Source organism: Pseudophryne corroboree, chromosome 9 (genome assembly GCF_028390025.1).
Source record: "Pseudophryne corroboree isolate aPseCor3 chromosome 9, aPseCor3.hap2, whole genome shotgun sequence".
Taxonomy (NCBI): Eukaryota; Metazoa; Chordata; class Amphibia; order Anura; family Myobatrachidae; genus Pseudophryne; species Pseudophryne corroboree.
This window is the reverse complement of record NC_086452.1, coordinates 305,717,802-305,742,206: the sequence shown is the minus strand read 5'-3', so window position 1 is coordinate 305,742,206 and position 24,405 is coordinate 305,717,802. Positions and strand designations below refer to the sequence as shown.

The 24,405-nt window shown below is 45.7% G+C and overlaps 1 protein-coding gene across 1 annotated transcript in view; it reads right to left on the bottom strand.

Annotated features, from left to right (window-relative positions):
* Positions 1-24,405, bottom strand: part of GUCY2C (guanylate cyclase 2C) — a 507,960-nt gene that overhangs the window by 161,104 nt on the left and 322,451 nt on the right. The window contains exon 9 of the mRNA XM_063941528.1: positions 6,835-6,920. Within this exon, the coding sequence (XP_063797598.1) occupies positions 6,835-6,920 (86 nt within the window). The remainder of the gene's footprint in view (positions 1-6,834; positions 6,921-24,405) is intronic.

Below are 24,405 nucleotides of genomic sequence, written 5' to 3'. Positions count from 1 at the left end.
CCAGTGATGTGTGCAAGGTGATAAAGGCACCAGCCAATCAGCTCCAATATGTAAATTAACAGTTAGGATCTGAATGGCTGGTGTCTTTATCACCTTGCACACATCACTGGTTTATCACTTCCTTATGCCTTCTCCAAGTTAATACATCTGCCCCAAAGTACCTTGTTTTATTCCGAATTATGTATTTCAAGAAAATATCATTAGTCTTTTTAATCATTTTAATGTCAATTATTTTTTAACCCAAATGTTTTTTAATTGAGATTTTAAGAAAGCAAACCAAAAGCAAACCTGATATTCTCATTCTTTAAATACCACAAAGAAATACTTTTAAGTTGACCTTGTTATGCGAATAAACTAGCATTTCAAAATAGTAAAAAGCATGACAAGAGAGGCAATGCTGAAAGCATACAAGTGGAGGTATTGTCCATAGCAACCAATCAGAATCTGTTTAATTTCCTTGCATACAATAGACAAATGAAAGCTAAAATCTCATTGGGTGTTATGATCAACACCACCACTTTTAATTTTTAGAAGTTTTATTAAATGTTCACCATAGGTTTGACAAAAAAAAATTCTGCACTTGAAATGAAATGTACTGTATGTGGTGGGGCGAGTTTAGATTTTTTTTTTTTTTGCTGTCTCGACTTAAATACTAACTATTTGTGAGAAGAATATGGTAGCCCAATAAGCCCTACCATTTTAAAAACTAAACAACGTATCACATTAAATGAGGGACCACTTTTTTTTTAACGCAAGATGGGGGAGATATGGGCTTTAGATCCTCCCATTTGTGGAAAATTGTATTTTACATGTACGGTTTCAGTTGCCAGACTATGGGCAGTATACTATTAGCAGTGGTACTTAACCACTGCTAATAGGATCGCCAGGGGCGATCCTATAAGCCTCGATGCCGGCTCTGATATCATGCGATGCCGGCAATTATCATGGGGTTATGCTTAAGGTGCCTCAGGCACCCAAAACATAATGGTTAGCCACCAGAGAAGCTATAACACATGGGATTGGGGATTTATCCCCAATCCCATGTGTTTTTGTGTGATCGCCGGTCCAGTTTCGGCTGATAAAAACGGCCTCTAATCGGATACCATAATAATGACCATCAGTCAATAATCGCAATATCCGGCTGCTAATAGGATACTGCCCTTTAACTACTAAGAGGGCACATCATTTAAAACATGAGAATCCTCACTTTCAAGATAGCGTGCCCCCGTGTGTGCGCGGGATATTATGGGGGAGATGGGCACAAGATGTATTACATAGTACTTTGTTTTATTCCAAATTCTATATTTCAAGAAAATATCATTAGTCTTTTTAATTATTTTAATATGTCAATTATTTTTAACCCAAATGTTTTTTAATTGAAATTTTAAGAAAGCAAACCTGAATATTTTTTTTTCAGTTCTTTAAATACCACAAAGAAATACTTTCAAGTTGACCTTGTTATGCGAATAAACCAGCATTTCAAAATAGTAAAAAGCATGGCATGACAGGCAATACTGAAAGCATACAAGTGGAGGTATTGTCTATAGCAACCAATCAGAATCTGTTTAATTTCCTTGCATACAATAGACAGATGAAAGCTAAAATCTCATTGGGTGTTATGATCAACATCACCACTTTTCATTTTTAGAAGCTTTAGTAAATATTCACCATAGGTTTCCATCTATGGAAAACGTGCATAGTACTGGGAAATACTGTTTGGTAATCACAGGTGATCACCAGACAATGAGGTTTATTCAGAGGTGGATGCAGAAGAGGCCACAGCTGTGTTTGTTGGTGGTCGCCTATCTGAAACTTCATGGAAATGCTACTACATAGTTCTTCCCTGGTGTACATCCATGAGTCTGAATGTGCAAGGACTGAGATGCCTACTTTCAATGTCCGTACATGCTGTAATACTGATTGGTGTGTTTTTAGACACGCCATTGGTTGCACCATCAAAACTTTCACCAGCTCAATGGCAGGGGCGGTTTCTCTATACGAGTATGACCGCTAGTTGAGCATCTGTGTATGCAGCCACTTTCCCCAACTCACTCATGACACTCCTATTACAAACCCATAAGATGGACCATCTCCATACATCCACTAAGACACATCCCTGTCATCGTCCAGGAACACCCACTACATTTTCAATACACTTCTCCCTGCGTGCGTCTGAAATTGAAACTGTGACCCAATTAGCATGCATGTGCGGTGCAACTTACTGTAGACGTAAAAAAAAATAAACGCTCCACTATGGCTGCTATCAGCAGTGCATCCACCTCTGAATCAGCCCACACTAGCAGCTAAGGGTGCCACATAACTTGAAAAAGGAAACTCTCCTCTTTCATAGGTGGATGTGAGTGACACTACATTTGCAGATGTAATCAGGGCCGTATAAACTCATAGCTGGACCCCTAGGCTATCAGGTATTTCGGGCCCCCTCCAGCACTTCAATTTTCACCCTACTACAGCTGATGTTTGGGAGCTTATGCCTTCATTTACTCTCAGTATTCACACAGGCATGGATACCTAGTTGAAATTAAGTCTGCTGACCTCTTTTCTCACCACACAATCGTTTTCCTTTTCTTTTCTCTTTTGAAATAACACTAGTGTAGTATAGATCTGCTGTCCGTCCCACTATTTTCTCAAAACAAACCTCAGCTGACTACGAGTGTGACTTGCTACAGCGCAGAGTACAAAGTGCCTTTAACCATTAGAGGGCAGAAGTAACAGTATCTCAGCCAAAATGTGATGGTCCCCTAGTCCCCGTGGGGCCCCAAGGCTGAATTGTCAGCCTTATGGATAATACGGCTTTGGAAGTAATTTTGGAAATGATAGTCCTCCTAATACAATCCCACCCATTTATGGAAAAATGTATGTCTGTTTTCTGTAGTGTAGGGTAGGGTAATATTGTCTGATGATCACCTGTGAATAGCTACTAGTGGACCACATACTGTAACTTGAAAGAGCAGATTCGCCCTCTTGCTCAAATATGACTACTCCCACAGTTGTCATTATGGGGATGACAGGGCATGTAATGCCCACCCCTCATAAGCAGAAATTTTGTCCGGTTATAATATATGATCACCAGCAGGGCTGCCGTCAGCAATTGTGGGGCCCGGGACTGCCAGAATAGGCAGACCCCCCCCCCCCTTCCCTCTCCCATACCTTCCACTCCCCCTGCAGCCCCCACAACTTGCCATTCTTTGTGCCAGTTGCTACTCCCGGGACAATGCCGCAGAACACCTGGTGGCACCCCTAGGCACGGCTGTGCAGGCTGGGACCACAGTAGTAGCACAAGGAAGGAGTCTGGAGCAGGCAGCCATAGAAGGACAGCATTGGCAGCATTTAAAAATTTGGAGCAGGCCACAAGCCAATCTGAGCACACGGACCGGCAGCCAATCAGGAGCTGCCACTGCAAATTCAAAATGCCATCGGCGGACACGCACATCTGGTTTCACAGATCGGAAGTGTAATACACAGAGGAAAATATATCATCACAATCCACTTACTCAAGCGATAATACCAGAAGTTGCCCACCATGTTTGTTCTTATCACTTGAGTAAATGGATTGTGATGATATATTTTCCTCTGTGCATTACACTTCCGATCTGTGCAACCGGATGTGCGTTCCACAGACCGGAAGTACCACTGGCGGTGGAACACATGCTGCTGAGTGCTGCTTGAGGCTTCCACAGGCGATCTGACACATGCTGCAGGATTTACATGCTGCCCTTGACTTGTGCTTGTACTGATTACCTTTGTGGGTGTTTTTTTTTCTTAATTGATGGGCGGGAACCTGCGGTGGTATAAATGTTGGTTCTGTCCACTGTCTTGTTATCTTGACAAAGGTCCACTACAGGACTGAAACATTGATGTGATTTGCCATGACTTAATACTTTGAATAAAGGAATTGAGCTTAAGAAGCCTGGTGAGTGTTCCCATTCTATATATACCTGTATATATATATATATATATATATATATATATATTACTAATTCAAGCAACAAAAAGAAAGGGGGCGCTCCATAGTGCATAAAAGTTTTATTTATAAAACAGGTAAAAATCTGCAATTACGGTCAGATGGAACTCGTACCAGAGAAATAAACCCTGTGGGCTGGTTACCACACATGACATTATATGTTACCATCCAGGCAAGAGCTTGTCCTGCAGACTAGTGTTTCACAGGAGGCAACCCACGTGTAGTGCCAGCCGCTGAAGGATCACTGCTACACTCGGTTCTGCCACGTGTGCAAGCAGCATTATCCTGGGTCCCTTTGGCGTGGTTAGAGAACACCGAAGGCAGGAACAGGAACGCGTCGTTAGACCACGCTCTTACTGCTTTCGTCACAAAGACTTTGTAAGGGGGCGTGGTCTAGCACACACTAGACACTCTTTATAAACCACACTGTCACCAATGAATGTGTCTAACTCAGACACTACCATATTTTGTTATACATATAAAGCAATCAGCATTCAAAGAGTATTAACAATATATTTATATACATATAAGGTACATCACGCAATACATTATAACATTATACATAAAAAATTCCACATCATTACATATCATAGCACTTGAATACAAAGTGAATTTTACACATTTATTGATACATATAAAAACTTTTTAGCCATTATGAGCACAGCACAAATCATTGGAAAAAGCATCAAACCTGATAATAGGCATATAATTATCTAGTTTAAATACATTTTAAACATCATCCAAGCACACTAATAATATCTGACCATTACAATTAGTCAAAAATAGAGAAATATACAAAAAATAGAGGAATATAAAAAAAAAGTCATCAAAAAATGAAATTGAAATTGATTCTCTACTGACAAATTTTGTTTGTGACTGTTTAAAATTTGTGTTAAAGCATAATTATTTTGAGTTTCTTGGTGAGTGGTTCCTCCAAGTGTGGGGGGCCGCTATGGGGACAATTTGTGCCCCAAGTCTGGCAAACCTTTATATGGGTGTGTGGGAGTATGAAGTTATTGTATGAAGGTTATGAAATAATACCTTTTATTGCTAATTGAGATACTTGTATGTTTTTATCTGTTGTATTTCATCTGCTGCGATTATATATCGATGGTTAACATCTATGATTATGATCCATTATTCAATGTTTTTTTGATGAGCAGTTTTTTGTATATTCCTCTGTTTTTTGTATATTTCTCTTTTTTTGACTAATTGTAATTGTCAAATATTATTGGTGTGCTTGGATGATGATCAAGATGAATTTAAACCAGATAATTATTTGCCTATTATCAGGTTTGATGCTTTTTCTGATGTTTTTTCCAATGTTTTTGCTGTGCTCAGAACGGCTAAAACGTTTTTATATGTATCGATAAATGTCTAAAATGTGCTTTGTATTCAAGTGCTATATTATGTAATGATGTGGAATTTTTTTATGTATAATGTTAAAATGTATTGCGTGATGCACCTTATATGTATTCATATATTGTTAATACTCTTTGAACACTGATTGCTTTATATGCACAACAAAATATGGGAGTGTCTGAGTTAGACACACTCATTGGTGACAGTGTGGTTGATAAAGAGTGCCTAGCGTGCGCTAGACCACGCCCTCTGACAAAGTCTTTGTGACAACATCGGTAAGGGCATGGTCTAATGGCACGCTCCTGTTCCTCTCACCACGCCAACAAAACCCAGGATCACGTCGCTTGCACACATGACAGAACGGAGTGTAGCAGTGATCCTTCAGTGGTTGGCACTACACGTGGGTTGCCTCCTTGAAACGCTAGTCTGCAGAACAAGCTCTTGCCTGGATGGTAACATATAATGTCATGTGGTAACCAGCCCACAGGGTTTATTTCTCTGGTACGAGTTCCATCTGACCGTAATTGCAGTTTTTTACCTGTTTTATAAATAAAACTTTTATGCACTATGGAGCGCCCCTTTCTTTTTGTGGTTTGCATTAGGAATTGTGGCCAAGTATCCTGAGGAGTCTGTGTTTGGAAAAGGGAGCAGCAGTCCCTATATCTTTGGACATTTGTGCAATTAGACTCCAGGATTCCTGTTGTCTTTGATAGCGCGGCTCCATCTGTATATATATATGTATATATATATCCATCTGTATATATATGTATGTATGTATATATATATATATATCCATTTTATGCACTATGGAGCGCCCCTTTCTTTTTGTGGTTTGCATTAGGAATTGTGGCCAAGTATCCTGAGGAGTCGGTGTTTGGAAAAGGGAGCAGCAGTCCCTATATCTTTGGACATTTGTGCAATTAGACTCCAGGATTCCTGTTGTCTTTGATAGCGCGGCTCCATCTGTATATATATATCTATATATATATATATATATACACACAGATAATGACCATACTATATATATATATAGTATGGTCATTAGTTCTCCGCAGCTTGTACAGCCAAATGTGATGTAGAGAGATCCCCTGGGCAGAGCCGTACTTCCCAGAGCTTGTAACCCTGCCCCGATTACAGTAACATGATTTCACATATTCAGGGGGCGTACATCACATGCACTGAGTATCAGGCTGCCTGGTTACAGTGGTGAGTACTGCAGCTGCGGTCCCTCTTGACCCCCCTGCTGACACTGAGTATCATGCTGCCCGGCTGCTGAAGGCAGTGCTGTAGCGGTGCCCCTCCCACTACCACCACACACACACACACACACATCACAGCCACCAACAGCACCAGGGAACATCACAGCTGCCAACAGCAACACCCCTCCACTCCTCCAGGACATCACAGTTGCCGCCGGTACCTGCCCCTGTGCATTGCTGTGCCCAGAGGCATATGCTGCTGTAAAGATGGCCCTGGCAGCAGCTACTTACTTTCTTGGTTGACATAGAGCTGTACATTAGAGTCAGATTTAGATCTCGATCACCCATCTCATCCAGAATTAGAGAACCTGAAGCACCTACAGAAGAAAAATTAATTAAAATATTCTGGAATCTGTATAGTAATGTAAGGCACTAGTATTTGCCTTTTGTAATATATTTTTTTGTTTGCTTTCTCGACATTCTTTGTGGAAATCAGTCGGCACTTACAAAAAAGAAAGAGTTATGGTAAAACTTACCTTTTGTAAACTCTTTTTCTTCCATGGGATCCACAGGGATAACCTTGAGGTATCATCTGGTGGAGACCAGGATTGGCACCGAACAATAAAGCTTTGTGAGGATCCCAGGATTCAGTGGGATCCTTTGCCTTCATACCCCGCCCCCATGGTCAGGCACATCAGTTTTAGTTAACAAGCCCCAAGCAAGAGCTGAAGAAAGTATGTACACACAGAAAATCACACTCTCATAGAGAAGAGAAGGGAACTGGTAACCATAAGGCAACACATTAAAGTGTACTGCATCAGGGTGGGTGCCCTGTGAATCCCATAGACCTTGAAGAAAAAGAGTTAACGAAGGTAAGTTTTACCATAACTCTTTCTTTTTTTCTTCGGGTCTCCACAGACAGGGGCATAACTAACGATGGTGCAGGGGATGCACCTGCTATGGGGCCCGAGCTGCTCCCAGGGCCCACAGCTTCCTCTGCACCCAGTCACGCACACACTGCTCCAGGCCTCTGTTGGTGTTCTGAGTATCAGAGTGCTCTGATCTGATGCTGGTCCCTCGCATAGGAATAGGACAGGGGGCGTGGTGTCCTTTGGCCGTGGCTGGCTGCTTAGTCAGGAACTGATGCTGGCAGCCGGTAGGAAGGAGCTGGGTTCCCGATCACTGCTGGTCACAGTGATTGAGACAGAGGGAGAGGGCAGAGCTGTGGCTGGCTGCTTTTCTTAACCTGATGGAAGGAAGGTTGGGCTGTCCGGATTCTTGCTGGGGGTGGGGTGGGGTGGGGGCAGAGACTACCCAATAACTGTGGCCAGCCATATACTGGAGCAGAGCCAGAGCCATAGGTGCAGGGGGGCCAGGACCCACACGGTGGGTGCTTATAACCATGTCAGGGAAAGACCAGCCTAGTGTTGTTGCATCTAATGCGACCATGCCAGGCAAGTGGTTAAGTAGGCAGGTCCCTGTACTAACTCTGCCTAATCCTACCTTAGGGAGAGTTAGACAACATCTGTGGCTGTGCGGTGCTGAGAGGCTGAGCAGCAGTTATGATGGGTGCACACTGGAAAGACAGGCATTCATTCCGACATCGGAACGAATGCCTGCCAGCCCAGGTTTCCCGTACACTCTCCAGCGATGTTAATGAAGGAGGGGAAGACCATGTTCTATGCTTCATTAGCATGAACAAGGATGCTAGCAATATTGCTAAGATTGATGTGCAGCACATCAAACCTTGTGTCCATCTCTAGCGACTGTGGGAGCACGCATATCAGACATACATACTGCCCGATATGCTCTATTCTGAGCAATATGCATCTGCTCCGGAACGGCTTTTTGCTCAGTGCTGAGGGACTGAGCCTGCAGTGCTAGGTATGTTTTTTTTCATGTTGCGGCCAACATGTTTTTTTTTCACTTTTGATGCCAATGATGAGGACGGGGGGGAGGGCCCTGTCAAGATTTTGCTATGTGGTCCACAAAGCTCTAGTTATGTCCCGGTCCCCAAGGATAACCTTGGGATGTCTCAAAGCAGTTGTTATAGGGAGGGAAAGCTCCTAAGCTGAAAGGAGGACTTGGCGGTTAAAGGTTGCATCCTGAGAGCCAAACGTATTAAAGGCATATAACCTAAGAAATGTGTGGTCAGAAAACCCCGTAGCAACCTTGCATAATTGTTCAGCAGACAATCCGCTGTGTGCTGCCCATGAAGAACCCACAAAGCGAGAAGAGTGAGCAGATACTGTACTCAGACCAGGCAGAACAGCTGTGTGTAAGCCTGTGAGATGGTCATGCAAAGCCAACGTGCCAATGTTTGTTTATTAGCTGGCCAGCCCCGCTTATGGAATCCATAAAGGATGAATAAGGCATCTGTTTTCCTAACAGAACTAGTGTGGTCCACATAGATCCTAAGAGCACGGACCACATCCACGAGGCTTCCTCTGGTGAGAGACCAGGTTCCTGGAAGTCTGGCACCACAACTGGTCCGTTGGCATGAAATGTAGATACTACCTTAGATAGCTAACCACGTTTAGTTCTAAGGGCCGCTCAGTCGTGGTTAAATATCACACATGAGGAGCGACATGAGAGAGCTCGCATATCAGAGACTCTACGGCCTGAAGCCATAGCTAGTAGAAAAAGAGTCTTAGCGGTGAGCCACTTGAGGGCTACCATTTCCAGTGGTTCAAATGGACTGCGTTGTAGAGCCCTAAGAACCAATGACTGGACCTAAGGAGCTATAGGAGGTATGAATGGAGGCTGTATCCGAAGTACCCGCTGAAGGAAAGTACGCACATCTGACAAAGGAGCCAGTCTTTTCTGGAATCAGACAGACAAAGCCGAGACCTGGACTGGAGAGAAGCCAGGTGAAGACTCATGGTGAGGCCTTCCTGCAGAAAGGCTAACAATCTAGGCATCCGAAAGACTTTGAGGTTGCAGTGATGATGAGCACACCACTGGAAATAGGAGTGCCAAATCCAGTAATAAATGTGAACAAAGGCTGGTTTCCTAGCCTGAATCAAATAAAGTGAAGATATCATTGATAACAGGGTGCAATAAGTACATAGAGGTACACATCCTGAATATCCAGGGAGACCATGTAGTCTCCAGGTTGCATAGACAGAACATTGGACCGCAGAGTTTCCATACGAAACCTGGGACCTTGAGGTACTTGTTCAGCAATTTCAGATTCAGAATTGGACGGTATGATCAATTCGGTTTTTTAACCAAAAAGAGAGTAGAATAGAACCCCTGACCCTGCTGAGACTGTGGAGCAGGGATGAAAACCCCTGACTGTAGGAGGGATCGTATGACTCCATGCAGTGCTTGTGCTTTGTCTGGGTCCAGAGATGGAGTATAATGTCAGGGAGGACGCTTCAGGGAGGAAAGAGCGTACTGTGGAAGTCTTGACTGTGCAAGTCCCTCTCGCGAATGCCTGACCCTTGGTTTTGCCCTGCTGTCGAAAGGACAAAGTCCTTGGTCGCGCTGACAAAGCTGAAGGCAGATAGGCTGTCTTAGAGGTAGATAATTTTTCAACAATTTTGTTCAGTACTGATCCAAACAGGAGGTAGCCTGTGTGTGGTAAAGCTTCCTTGGCCTTCTTTGCGTCTGAATCTCCTTTCCAAGATCGGTGGCACACAATGCGGCAAGCTGCAATTGAAACAGCAGAAGCCTTAGAGGTCAATAGGACTGTGTCCAGAGCTGCCTCCCCAATGTAAAAGGCTGCATCTCTAATACTATTGAGTAGAGACAACTGGTCCTTGGTGGATCAGAGGTGAAACTTTGTTCAAGGTTGTTCGCCTAAGTCTCTATGGCCTTAGCCACCCTGGCTTTAGCAGTAGCCGATCTAGCCATTGTTCCTATGAGGAAGTACATAGACTTGAGACACATGTCCAGCTAAATCCCTAAGGTAAGATGCAGTAGGGATAGGGAGTATTGAACTTTTAATTAAATGTGTCACATGAGCATCCACTATAGGTGGAGTCTCCCACTTTGTACAATCAGCTGGTGGTAGCGGATAAAAGGAGCTCAGCTTCTTAGGGACCATAAATTTCAGAAGCTCATGGCTTCTGTGAAGTGGTCAGAGTGAGGAAATTCTAAAACTACTTTCTGCCATTTACGCAGTGGGTCTTTATTAGTAGGGGCTGGTTCAGCATCTTCTAGTTGAAGTGAGAATTTGTTCATCCTAATTAATGTAGTCACATGAAATTTAGGTGGGGCCTCCTCCTCCCCTGAGAGGGATTCAGCATCTGAAACCTCAGCCTGCTCGGCAGTAACTAATGAGTCCTCTGAATCAGAGAGGACAGATTGTGAGGAATGCACAGGCCGCTTAGAAGTAGAGGGTGCAGGCAATGCGCCTTGACCCTGCATCATGTTTTGAAATGCAGCTGAGGAAGCAGCCAAGCTCTGTATAGAGCTAGCAAATGAGTACAACCATGTGGTAGGGACAGGTGGGGCTGCAATTGCCTGATAAACAGGCTGTAATGAATGTGGAAATCCCATAGAGGGAGCCATTAAGGGCTGCAGTGGTTGTGGTATAGCAATAGGTTGAGCCACAGCTGTAGTGGTTGTAGTATGCCCACAGGGGAATCCACAGGTGGGGTAGCAATATGGTCAGCAATTTTAGTCAGCAATGTAGTAAAAGATGTCCATGGCAGTACTAGTACAAGTGCTGGAGGGGCTCAGTTGCTGGGAAGCACGATACAGGTATAAATACGTGTGTATTATATGAAAATGGGGGGGGATTGCTAACTCTCTCTCTGGCACAGGGCACCAAAAAGTCTAGTTACGGCTCTGTGGCAAATGTAACCCTAAACACACCAGTTTTAAAGTATTGTTCAGAGAGAAAGGGAAAGCAATCTCAGACAGAGAGATTTAAAGCATGCAGCAATACTAGCATAAGTCACATACAATGCAGAATAAACAATCTAACTGCAATGGGCACTAATATACACTACTATGCTCTGTATAAGAGGATGCAGCGCTTTGTATAACCTGCTATGTGGTAGAGGTATACAGGGAGATTCTGCCGACGGCTCCTGCAGACCTGCAGAGCTCAGATAATGGCTGCTCAGCATCTCTGTGTGGAGGAGGATGAGGGAGGAGCAGCCCAGGGTGGGAAGACATCTGTGGAATGGTGCCCCGGGCTGGGAGAGGGGGCCACTGGGGAAGCACTGACCTCCCTATGCTGAAATTCACCACCGGGTTTCCTCATCTATCTGAGTCCCCAGCGCCAGTGTACATTACAGCCCGGGTGATCTAGCGTGGCTGCAGGGAACTCTCAATGGTCCAGGAGCTCGCCAACGCCGCTGGCCCTCTCCCCAGGCCAGTGATAAATGGACTGCGATATATGCAGGTTCTGCGAGCAGGTTACCCGCCCTACCTGTCCTCCAGTGATCCGGATATGGTCCCGGGTGCCCCTGCGCCTCTGCTAGTGAAGGAAGTGTGCCAGGGGTCCTGTCAAAATCACGCACCCAGTTGTGGCGTCGTGGCCAGATGGGGGTGTTGGAACGTCAGCACTGGCTTCCTGTTGGACTGCAGACGCTGATAAAAAAAAATTTAAAATGAAAAATGTTAAACAATAAAATAAAAGTTTGGGCTGCAGTGTGCAGTCCTTGTTCAGTGTGACCAGAAAACAAACTGATGTACCTGAGCCTGGGGGTGGGGTAAGAAAGCAGAAGACCCCACTGCATCCTGGGTAGGGATGGCCATCGCCCATCGAGGATTTGAAATCGTTGATGGTCTATGAACGATATTGAATACTTTTACCATTGATGGAGAGAACCAGATGGTTTACCACCATAGATGGTTCAGTGTTACTGATTTTTTTTTTATCAAAGTGTCAGGGCACGGTGCTTAGCCCTTCCCCGTGACACCCACAAGGTCATGCCCCGGGCTCTGGTTGGCCCACAGTTCATTTTACAGTAATGCAGGGGTGACCATCACTGGTTCCCTTACAGGTGGTTTTACACCATCGAGGTTATCCATCAATGGTACCATCGATGGTGATAATCGATGGATAACCCAATGGCTATACCTAATCCTGGGAGCATCACAAATCTTTATTGTCCTGTGTCAGTCCTGGGTTCCACCAGGTCATACCCAAAGGTTATCCCTGTGGAGACCATGAACCACGAAGAAAAAATGTTTTTTCCCTTTTTGGAAAGTGTTACTACATTTTATCTGTATACCTTATGTAACAGTGGTTTTACCTTGCTAATTCTGTCCAACATGCTATATGTCCTATTCCTTTGCCAAGAGTAGTCCACATATAAATAAAGCCTCACCATCACTTTAAGTTCCGTAATACCTTTAATGTCATATTGCTCATTCATTGGTACCACTTCTAATTCCCCCAATTTGCGTGATAGACTTCTTGCATTTGCCAACATACATTTTATATTAGTAAAACCTTTTTCTGTATATTTTTGCTTTGATAAGATATTTTTTCTTGTTTGTTGATTACTTGGTTTACGATTATTGGCTGTCCTTCCCCTAACTCCCGCTCCAACCCCATTGTTCTTTATATACCATTTTATACTGTTCTCACTGAGCATCCCATAATCGCTTGCTATTCCCTTCCCACCGACTCTTAGTTTACAATCTCCTCCAGCCTTCTAACCATCATTCCCCCAACCACTTCTGCCCCCTCCTCATTCAGGTGCAATCCATCACGACAAGAAAGATGGTGCTTGACCGAGAAATCAGCCCAGTGTTCCAAGAAGTCAAACCCCTCCTTCCTACACCAAATTTCTTAGCCACACACAGAGACGGATTGGCCATAGGGTACACAGGGAAGATTCCCGATGGGCCAACGCACCCGTGGGGCCTGTTTTGTTTGAGGACATGTGGTCCTATTAACAGACATAATGAATAAGATGCAAAATAATTTGCATATATGAAAATTACTTTGCCACTTAGCCTGTGATTGCAGATGATCTACTGTATGCTCTGTCTGCCTGCCTGGCTGACATATAATATTGAGTGAATAGTGATTGAGATACGGTTGGAGTAATAATTAAGCAAGAAAATATATCTTTCTAAAGAATTATATAGTTTACTAAATTCTAAAGGTGTATCATATAATGTGCTCATAATATTTAATTTTATTTCCTTTTAACGTCCCCCTTGATGCTGGACATGCCCACTATCTGGAAAGTCTTGGGGGGAGGGTGCTGCTGCCACGGCCCATGGGTAGACCTTACACCTCTGGTGCTGCCCATGTGGGGCCACTAGTGCAAATTTTTCCGGGGCTGCTTTTTGTTCCCAATCCGCCCCTGGCCACACATTAACCTCCCTAATCTCCCTTTGTCTCCCTGGGCTAGCACGTGGCACAGGTAATATTTCAGAGAATATTACCTTAGATGTCCTTGCCTTAAGTTTACGGCCTAGGTCACTGTAATAATTTTTAAGGATATCCCATCTACCTCTAACTTGGTTGTTTGCGCCAATCTGCACCAAGACCAGTGGGTCATTTCCAGCCCCTCCCAACAATTTGTCTACCCGGTCCGCGACGTACCATACCCGAGCGTCCAAAAGACAACATACTGTACAATGATCACGGTCCCTGTAGCAGATTACCCTACCTGCCCTTCTGATGGTTTAGCTCAGTGTGTAGAGGGGATGTAGCATATTAATGTAGTGCACCATGTAATGGGATGTAGCATAGTGATATAGTGCAGTGTGTAGGGGGGGATGTAGTGTAGTGATGTAGTGTGGTGTGTAGGGGATGTAGAGTAGTCATGTAGTGCGGTGTATAGGGAGGATGTGGCATAGTGATGTAGTGTGACATGTAGGGGGGATGTAGCATACTGATGTAGTGCAACATGTGGGGGGAATGTAGCATTGAGATGTAGTGCAGCATGTAGGGGGGAAGTAGCGTATTGATGTAGGCATGTAGAGGGAAGTAGTGTAGTGTTGTAGTGTGGCGTGTATCTGCACTTCTGATGGTTTAGTGCAGTGTGTAGAGGGGATGTAGCATAGTGATGTAGTGTAGCATGTAGGGAGATGTAGCATAGTGATATAGGGGGTAATTCAGACCTGATCGCTAGGGTGCATTTTTTGCATCCCTGCGGTCAGGTAGTCGCCGCCCACAGGGGGAGGGGGAATTCGCTGTGCAGGTGTGCGATCACATGTGCAGGAGAGCTGCACAAACAGCAGTTTGTGCAGTCTCTGCACAGCCCAGGATTTACTCAGTCACTACGATGATCGGGGCCAAAGCTGACGTCACGAATCCTTTCACAAAACGCCGGGTCTCTCCTGCGATTTTCCGGACACTCCCTTGAAACGGTCAGTTGCCACCCACAGACGCCCTCTTCCTGTCAATCTTCTTGCGATCACTGGTGCGATTGGATTTGTCGCACCATCCCGTCGTTGCCCGGATCTCCCCGTCGCTGCGAACCGTCGCACCTGAGCATTGCGGTGAATAAGCATGCGCAGCTCAGACCTGATTGCCCGCTGTACGAAAATGCAAAGCACCGATCAGGTCTGAATTAGCCCCATAGTGCAGTGTGTAGGGGGGATGTAGTGTAGTGATGTAGTGTGGTATGTAAGGGGATGTAGAGTATTAATGTAGTGCAGCATGTAGTGGGATATAGCATAGTGATGTAGTGTGGCATGCAGTGGGGATGGGATACGGTCATTAGGTCGACACCACTTAGGTTGACAACTATTGGTCGACAGCGTCACTAGGTCGACATGGTCAATAGGTCGACATGTACTAGGTTGACAGTTCAAAAGGTCGACATGAGTTTTTCACTATTTTTTTTTACTTTTTCATACTTTACGATCCACGTGGACTACAACTGGAAACTGCAGACCCTGTTAACCTAATGCATGTCGACCAATAGTTGTCGACCTAATGACTGTCGACCTAAGTTGTGTTGACCCAATAACCCATACCCGTGTGGATGTAGCATAGCATAGTAATGTAGTGCAGCATGTAGGGGGGATGCAGCATAGTGTAGTGATGTAGTACAGTGTGTAGGTGAGATGTAGCATAGTGAAGTAGTGAGGCATATTATGGGGATGTAGCGTAGTGATATAGTGCAGCATGTAAGAGAGATGAAGTGTACAGTGGTGTGTAGGGGGGATGTAGAATAGTGATGTAGTGCATGTAGGGGGTGTAGCATAGTGATGTAGTGCGGCATGTAGTGTGATGTAGTGTACTGATGCAGTGCAGTGTGTAGGGAGATGTAGTATAGTGATGTAGTGTGGCATGTACGGGGATGTAGCATAGTGATGTAGTGCAGCGTGTAGGGGGATGTAGCATAGTGTTGTTTTGTGGTGTATAGGGGGATGTAGTGTAGTAATGTAGAGCAAGTATAAGGGTGATGTAGCATGGTGATGCAGTGTGGCATGTAGGGGGATGTAGCATAGTGATATAGTGCAGTATGTAGGGGGATGTAGTGTTGTGATGTAGTGTGGTTTGTAGGGGATGTAGCATAGTGATGTAGGGGGATGTAGCATAGTGATGTAGTGCGGCGTATAGGCAGAAGAAGCGTGGTGTAGTGTGGCAGAGTACGTTGAAAATCGAGGGCTGCGCTTATCGGCTGACTTGATGCGTTAAGCTGCTATGGGGGGGTTGAAAGGGATTCCACGTTTCCCTCAATATACTATGCCCAAAAAAGAAGAGTACCTCCCAGCGCTAATTTCATCTAGTATTATGCTGACACTAAACACTATAATACATATATACCTTCAATTAGGATCTATAACAAACTGAATTGATTAAAAATAAAACTTCTCTTTATTGAAAACAGTAAATGAAAAAATTATGCTATAATATATCTTTTTGCATTCAAATAGCATATAGTATGGTTAAAAACTGGTAGTGAATCCTAATACCGGTATACTCAACATTGACATCACAAAACATACACACATTAAACATAAATTGTACTAGTGATATGCCTGAAGCAAATTACTCACTATTTATATTGTGTAAGTCTGTTTAAAAGACCAGTGGGATGTTCATCACCACAATAACACAAAAGCGTTCAGTACAAAAATCCAGGTATATTGTCCTGTGAGGGACTTCCAGTCTAGAGATGAGCGCCTGAAATTTTTCGGGTTTTGTGTTTTGGTTTTGGGTTCGGTTCCGCGGCCGTGTTTTGGGTTCGACCGCGTTTTGGCAAAACCTCACCGAATTTTTTTTGTCGGATTCGGGTGTGTTTTGGATTCGGGTGTTTTTTTTAAAAAACACTAAAAAACAGCTTAAATCAAAGAATTTGGGGGTCATTTTGATCCCATATTATTATTAACCTCAAAAACCATAATTTCCACTCATTTTCAGTCTATTCTGAATACCTCACACCTCACAATATTATTTTTAGTCCTAAAATTTGCACCAAGGTCGCTGGATGACTAAGCTAAGCGACACTAGTGGCCGACACAAACACCTGGCCCATCTAGGAGTGGCACTGCAGTGTCATGCAGGATGTCCCTTCCAAAAAACCCTCCCCAATCAGCACATGACGCAAAGAAAAAAAGAGGCGCAATGAGGTAGCTGACTGTGTGAGTAAGATAAGCGACCCTAGTGGCCGACACAAACACTGGGCCCATTTAGGAGTGGCACTGCAGTGTCACGCAGGATGTCCCTTCCAAAAAACCCTCCCCAATCAGCACATGACGCAAAGAAAAAAAGAGGCGCAATGAGGTAGCTGACTGTGTGAGTAAGATTAGCGACCCTAGTGGCCGACACAAACACCGGGCCCATTTAGGAGTGGCACTGCAGTGTCACGCAGGATGTCCCTTCCAAAAAACCCTCCCCAATCAGCACATGACGCAAAGAAAAAAAGAGGCGCAATGAGGTAGCTGACTGTGTGAGTAAGATTAGCGACCCTAGTGGCCGACACAAACACCGGGCCCATTTAGGAGTGGCACTGCAGTGTCACGCAGGATGTCCCTTCCAAAAAACCCTCCCCAATCAGCACATGACGCAAAGAAAAAAAGAGGCGCAATGAGGTAGCTGACTGTGTGAGTAAGATTAGCGACCCTAGTGGCCGACACAAACACCGGGCCCATTTAGGAGTGGCACTGCAGTGTCACGCAGGATGTCCCTTCCAAAAAACCCTCCCCAATCAGCACATGACGCAAAGAAAAAAAGAGGCGCAATGAGGTAGCTGACTGTGTGAGTAAGATTAGCGACCCTAGTGGCCGACACAAACACCGGGCCCATTTAGGAGTGTCACTGCAGTGTCACGCAGGATGTCCCTTCCAAAAAACCCTCCCCAATCAGCACATGACGCAAAGAAAAAAAGAGGCGCAATGAGGTAGCTGACTGTGTGAGTAAGATTAGCGACCCTAGTGGCCGACACAAACACCGGGCCCATTTAGGAGTGGCACTGCAGTGTCATGCAGGATGTCCCTTCCAAAAAACCCTCCCCAAACAGCACATGACGCAAAGAAAAATAAAAGAAAAAAGAGGTGCAAGATGGAATTGTCCTTGGGCCCTCCCACCCACCCTTATGTTGTATAAACAAAACAGGACATGCACACTTTAACCAACCCATCATTTCAGTGACAGGGTCTGCCACACGACTGTGACTGATATGACGGGTTGGTTTGGACCCCCCCCAAAAAAGAAGCAATTAATCTCTCCTTGCACAAACTGGCTCTACAGAGGCAAGATGTCCACCTCATCATCACCCTCCGATATATCACCGTGTACATCCCCCTCCTCACAGATTATCAATTCGTCCCCACTGGAATCCACCATCTCAGCTCCCTGTGTACTTTGTGGAGGCAATTGCTGCTGGTCAATGTCTCCGCGGAGGAATTGATTATAATTCATTTTAATGAACATCATCTTCTCCACATTTTCTGGATGTAACCTCGTACGCCGATTGCTGACAAGGTGAGCGGCGGCACTAAACACTCTTTCGGAGTACACACTTGTGGGAGGGCAACTTAGGTAGAATAAAGCCAGTTTGTGCAATGGCCTCCAAATTGCCTCTTTTTCCTGCCAGTATAAGTATGGACTGTGTGACGTGCCTACTTGGATGCGGTCACTCATATAATCCTCCACCATTCTTTCAATGGTGAGAGAATCATATGCAGTGACAGTAGACGACATGTCCGTAATCGTTGTCAGGTCCTTCAGTCCGGACCAGATGTCAGCATCAGCAGTCGCTCCAGACTGCCCTGCATCACCGCCAGCGGGTGGGCTCGGAATTCTGAGCCTTTTCCTCGCACCCCCAGTTGCGGGAGAATGTGAAGGAGGAGATGTTGACAGGTCGCGTTCCGCTTGACTTGACAATTTTCTCACCAGCAGGTCTTTCAACCCCAGCAGACTTGTGTCTGCCGGAAAGAGAGATCCAAGGTAGGCTTTAAATCTAGGATCGAGCACGGTGGCCAAAATGTAGTGCTCTGATTTCAACAGATTGACCACCCGTGAATCCTTGTTAAGCGAATTAAGGGCTCCATCCACAAGTCCCACATGCCTAGCGGAATCGCTCCGTGTTAGCTCCTCCTTCAATGTCTCCAGCTTCTTCTGCAAAAGCCTGATGAGGGGAATGACCTGACTCAGGCTGGCAGTGTCTGAACTGACTTCACGTGTGGCAAGTTCAAAGGGCATCAGAACCTTGCACAACGTTGAAATCATTCTCCACTGCGCTTGAGACAGGTGCATTCCACCTCCTATATCGTGCTCAATTGTATAGGCTTGAATGGCCTTTTGCTGCTCCTCCAACCTCTGAAGCATATAGAGGGTTGAATTCCACCTCGTTACCACTTCTTGCTTCAGATGATGGCAGGGCAGGTTCAGTAGTTTTTGGTGGTGCTCCAGTCTTCTGTACGTGGTGCCTGTACGCCGAAAGTGTCCCGCAATTTTTCTGGCCACCGACAGCATCTCTTGCACGCCCCTGTCGTTTTTTAAATAATTCTGCACCACCAAATTCAAGGTATGTGCAAAACATGGGACGTGCTGGAATTTGCCCATATTTAATGCACACACAATATTGCTGGCGTTGTCCGATGCCACAAATCCACAGGAGAGTCCAATTGGGGTAAGCCATTCCGCGATGATCTTCCTCAGTTGCCGTAAGAGGTTTTCAGCTGTGTGCGTATTCTGGAAAGCGGTGATACAAAGCGTAGCCTGCCTAGGAAAGAGTTGGCGTTTGCGAGATGCTGCTACTGGTGCCGCCGCTGCTGTTCTTGCGGCGGGAGTCCATACATCTACCCAGTGGGCTGTCACAGTCATATAGTCCTGACCCTGCCCTGCTCCACTTGTCCACATGTCCGTGGTTAAGTGGACATTGGGTACAACTGCATTTTTTAGGACACTGGTGAGTCTTTTTCTGACGTCCGTGTACATTCTCGGTATCGCCTGCCTAGAGAAGTGGAACCTAGATGGTATTTGGTAACGGGGGCACACTGCCTCAATAAATTGTCTAGTTCCCTGTGAACTAACGGCGGATACCGGACGCACGTCTAACACCAACATAGTTGTCAAGGCCTCAGTTATCCGCTTTGCAGCAGGATGACTGCTGTGATATTTCATCTTCCTCGCAAAGGACTGTTGAACAGTCAATTGCTTACTGGAAGTAGTACAAGTGGGCTTACGACTTCCCCTCTGGGATGACCATCGACTCCCAGCAGCAACAACAGCAGCGCCAGCAGCAGTAGGCGTTACACGCAAGGATGCATCGGAGGAATCCCAGGCAGGAGAGGACTCGTCAGAATTGCCAGTGACATTGCCTGCAGGACTATTGGCATTCCTGGGGAAGGAGGAAATTGACACTGAGGGAGTTGGTGGGGTGGTTTGCGTGAGCTTGGTTACAAGAGGAAGGGATTTACTGGTCAGTGGACTGCTTCCGCTGTCACCCAAAGTTTTTGAACTTGTCACTGACTTATTATGAATGCGCTGCAGGTGACGTATAAGGGAGGATGTTCCGAGGTGGTTAACGTCCTTACCCCTACTTATTACAGCTTGACAAAGGGAACACACGGCTTGACACCTGTTGTCCGCATTTCTGTTGAAATAGTTCCACACCGAAGAGCTGATTTTTTTGGTATTTTCACCAGGCATGTCAACGGCCATATTCCTCCCACGGACAACAGGTGTCTCCCCGGGTGCCTGACTTAAACAAACCACCTCACCATCAGAATCCTCCTGGTCAATTTCCTCCCCAGCGCCAGCAACACCCATATCCTCCTCATCCTGGTGTACTTCAACACTGACATCTTCAATCTGACTATCAGGAACTGGACTGCGGGTGCTCCTTCCAGCACTTGCAGGGGGCGTGCAAATGGTGGAAGGTGCATGCTCTTCACGTCCAGTGTTGGGAAGGTCAGGCATCGCAACCGACACAATTGGACTCTCCTTGTGGATTTGGGATTTCGAAGAACGCACAGTTCTTTGCGGTGCTACTGCTTTTGCCAGCTTGAGTCTTTTCATTTTTCTAGCGAGAGGCTGAGTGCCTCCATCCTCATGTGAAGCTGAACCACTAGCCATGAACATAGGCCAGGGCCTCAGCCGTTCCTTGCCACTCCGTGTGGTAAATGGCATATTGGCAAGTTTACGCTTCTCCTCCGACAATTTTATTTTAGGTTTTGGAGTCCTTTTTTTACTGATATTTGGTGTTTTGGATTTGACATGCTCTGTACTATGACATTGGGCATCGGCCTTGGCAGACGACGTTGCTGGCATTTCATCGTCTCGGCCATGACTAGTGGCAGCAGCTTCAGCACGAGGTGGAAGTGGATCTTGATCTTTCCCTAATTTTGGAACCTCAACATTTTTGTTCTCCATATTTTAATAGGCACAACTAAAAGGCACCTCAGGTAAACAATGGAGATGGATGGATACTAGTATACAATTATGGACGGACTGCCGAGTGCCGACACAGAGGTAGCTACAGCCGTGAACTACCGTACTGTGTCTGCTGCTAATATAGACTGGTTGATAAAGAGATGTCGTAGTATGTATGTATGAAGAAGAAAGAAAAAAAAACCACGGTTAGGTGGTATACAATTATGGATGGACTGCCAAGTGCCGACACAGAGGTAGCCACAGCCGTGAACTACCGTACTGTACTGTGTCTGCTGCTAATATAGACTGGTTGATAAAGAGATGTCGTAGTATGTATGTATGAAGAAGAAAGAAAAAAAAACCACGGGTAGGTGGTATACAATTATGGACGGACTGCCGAGTGCCGACACAGAGGTAGCTACAGCCGTGAACTACCGTACTGTGTCTGCTGCTAATATAGACTGGTTGATAAAGAGATGTCGTAGTATGTATGTATGAAGAAGAAAGAAAAAAAAACCACGGTTAGGTGGTATACAATTATGGACGGACTGCCGAGTGCAGACACAGAGGTAGCCACAGCCGTGAACTACCGTACTGTACTGTGTCTGCTGCTAATATAGACTGGTTGATAAAGAGATGTCGTAGTATGTATGTATGAAGAAGAAAGAAAAAAAAACCACGGGTAGGTGGTATACAATTATGGACGGACTGCCGAGTGCCGACACAGAGGTAGCCACAGCCGTGAACTACCGTACTGTACTGTGTCTGCTGCTAATATAGACTGGTTGATAAAGAGATGTAGTAGTATGTATGTATAAAGAAGAAAGAAAAAAAAACCACGGGTAGGTGGTATACAATTATGGACGGACTGCCGAGTGCCGACACAGAGGTAGCCACAGCCGTGAACTACCGTACTGTACTGTGTCTGCTGCTAATATAGACTGGTTGATAAAGAGATGTCGTAGTATGTATGTATGAAGAAGAAAGAAAAAAAAAACACGGTTAGGTGGTATACAATTATGGACGGACTGCCGAGTGCCGACACAGAGGTAGCCACAGCCGTGAACTACCGTACTGTACTGTGTCTGCTGCTAATATAGACTGGTTGATAAAGAGATGTCGTAGTATGTATGTATAAAGAAGAAAGAAAAAAAAACCACGGTTAGGTGGTATACAATTATGGACGGACTGCCGAGTGCCGACACAGAGGTAGCCACAGCCGTGAACTACCGTACTGTACTGTGTCTGCTGCTAATATAGACTGGTTGATAAAGAGATGTCGTAGTATGTATGTGTTAGGAATATTTGTGTTTTGTTTTGCCTTGCATTACCTCATTCCTGCCTCTAGGGGTCTCACTTGTTGCCTCAGGTCTGAATGGCAGTTGCACACTGCCTCTGCAGGGTAATTACCTGATTGTGTGCACCTGGAGCCCAACACCCTGCTGCTATTTAACTCCAGCTCACAGGCACTTAGTTGCAGATCATTGCGGTTCCGTATGGAGTGAGACTGGGCTCTCTCCAGTAACCCTGTCCAGATTCTGCCTTATTTGCTTCTTGGAGACTTCCCTGCAGTTTGCTAAAACGCATGTGCCTTGCTTCTGGACTTCTTACCCTGCCAGTTCAACATCTACATTTCTGGACTATTATTTGCAGTTTGTTTCCATTCCTGCCTGATCACTTCATTTTTGGTATGTTATTTTTCCCCTGCTTGATTTAAACCCGGATTTCTTCATGTTTATTTTGCATCTATGTTTAACCTAAAATATTCCATTTATCGTGTTTTGTTCCATGTAATCAAGCATCCAGTTTATATTTATTTTTACCACCACTTTTTCCACAATAAACTTTACTTAATTTTCACCTGGCTTCAGCTGACATCTTTCCAAGCACACACACACAGAGAACTCTAGAAATCGTTACAGAATGATCTGCCCAAATAAACGTGTGCAGGAGTTTTGTTGTACAGCTGAATCTCATAAAATGGCTTCACTTCAGAAAGATTCCCTGCCTCTCAAGTTTTTGCCCTTTTTGAGTTCTACTTTGCTGGTGGATTTCAGAGAGAAACTGGAGGGTATTCAAATCCTGTCTTCAGAGATACTGTCTGCTCTGCCTGAAGGTTCAGTAAGATTACCTGTTCCCTTTAAGGAGACGCAGGGAAAAAGGGGAAAAGATCAGTCTGGTGCTCTCAATTCTGGCTGCTGTTTTTCTAGCATAAGCAAAGGCAAGTTTTGGAGCTTTCCACGACCCAGCCTCTCTGAGGAAGAAAGGAGACATAGAAGGGATAAGAAGCTCTGTTTTTATTGCGGCAGGTCGGGACATTTTATTCAGTTATGTCCTGTTCGCAAACATAAAAAGAGCTTTCCTCATTTTGCCATAGTGCCAAATTCTGTTCAGTTATGCCACTGTGGTGCTCAAATTTCGAAAGGAGGGGTGTCCGGCCCAGCGACCCCAGGAGGGGTGTCCGGCCCAGCGACCCCAGGAGGGGTGTCCGGCCCAGCGACCCCAGGAGGGGTGTCCGGCCCAGCGACCCCAGGAGGGGTGTCCGGCCCTGCGACCCCAGGAGGGGTGTCCGGCCCTGCGACCCCAGGAGGGGTGTCCGGCCCTGCGACCCCAGGAGGGGTGTCCGGCCCTGCGACCCCAGGAGGGGTGTCCGGCCCAGCGACCCCAGGAGGGGTGTCCGTCCCTGCTGCCCTTGGCTTCGGGCATGAGGTCCCTGCTGCCCTTGCCTTCGGGCATGAGGTCCCTGCTGCCCTTGCCTTCGGGCATGAGGTCCCTGCTGCCCTTGCCTTCGGGCATGAGGTCCCTGCTGCCCTTGCCTTCGGGCATGAGGTCCCTGCTGCCCTTGCCTTCGGGCATGAGGTCCCTGCTGCCCTTGCCTTCGGGCATGAGGTCCCTGCTGCCCTTGCCTCACGGCATGAGGTCCCTGCTGCCCTTGCCTCACGGCATGAGGTCCCTGCTGCCCTTGCCTCACGGCATGAGGTCCCTGCTGCCCTTGCCTCACAGCATGAGGTCCCTGCTGCCCTTGCCTCACGGCATGAGGTCCCTGCTGCCCTTGCCTCACGGCATGAGGTCCCTGCTGCCCTTGCCTCACGGCATGAGGTCCCTGC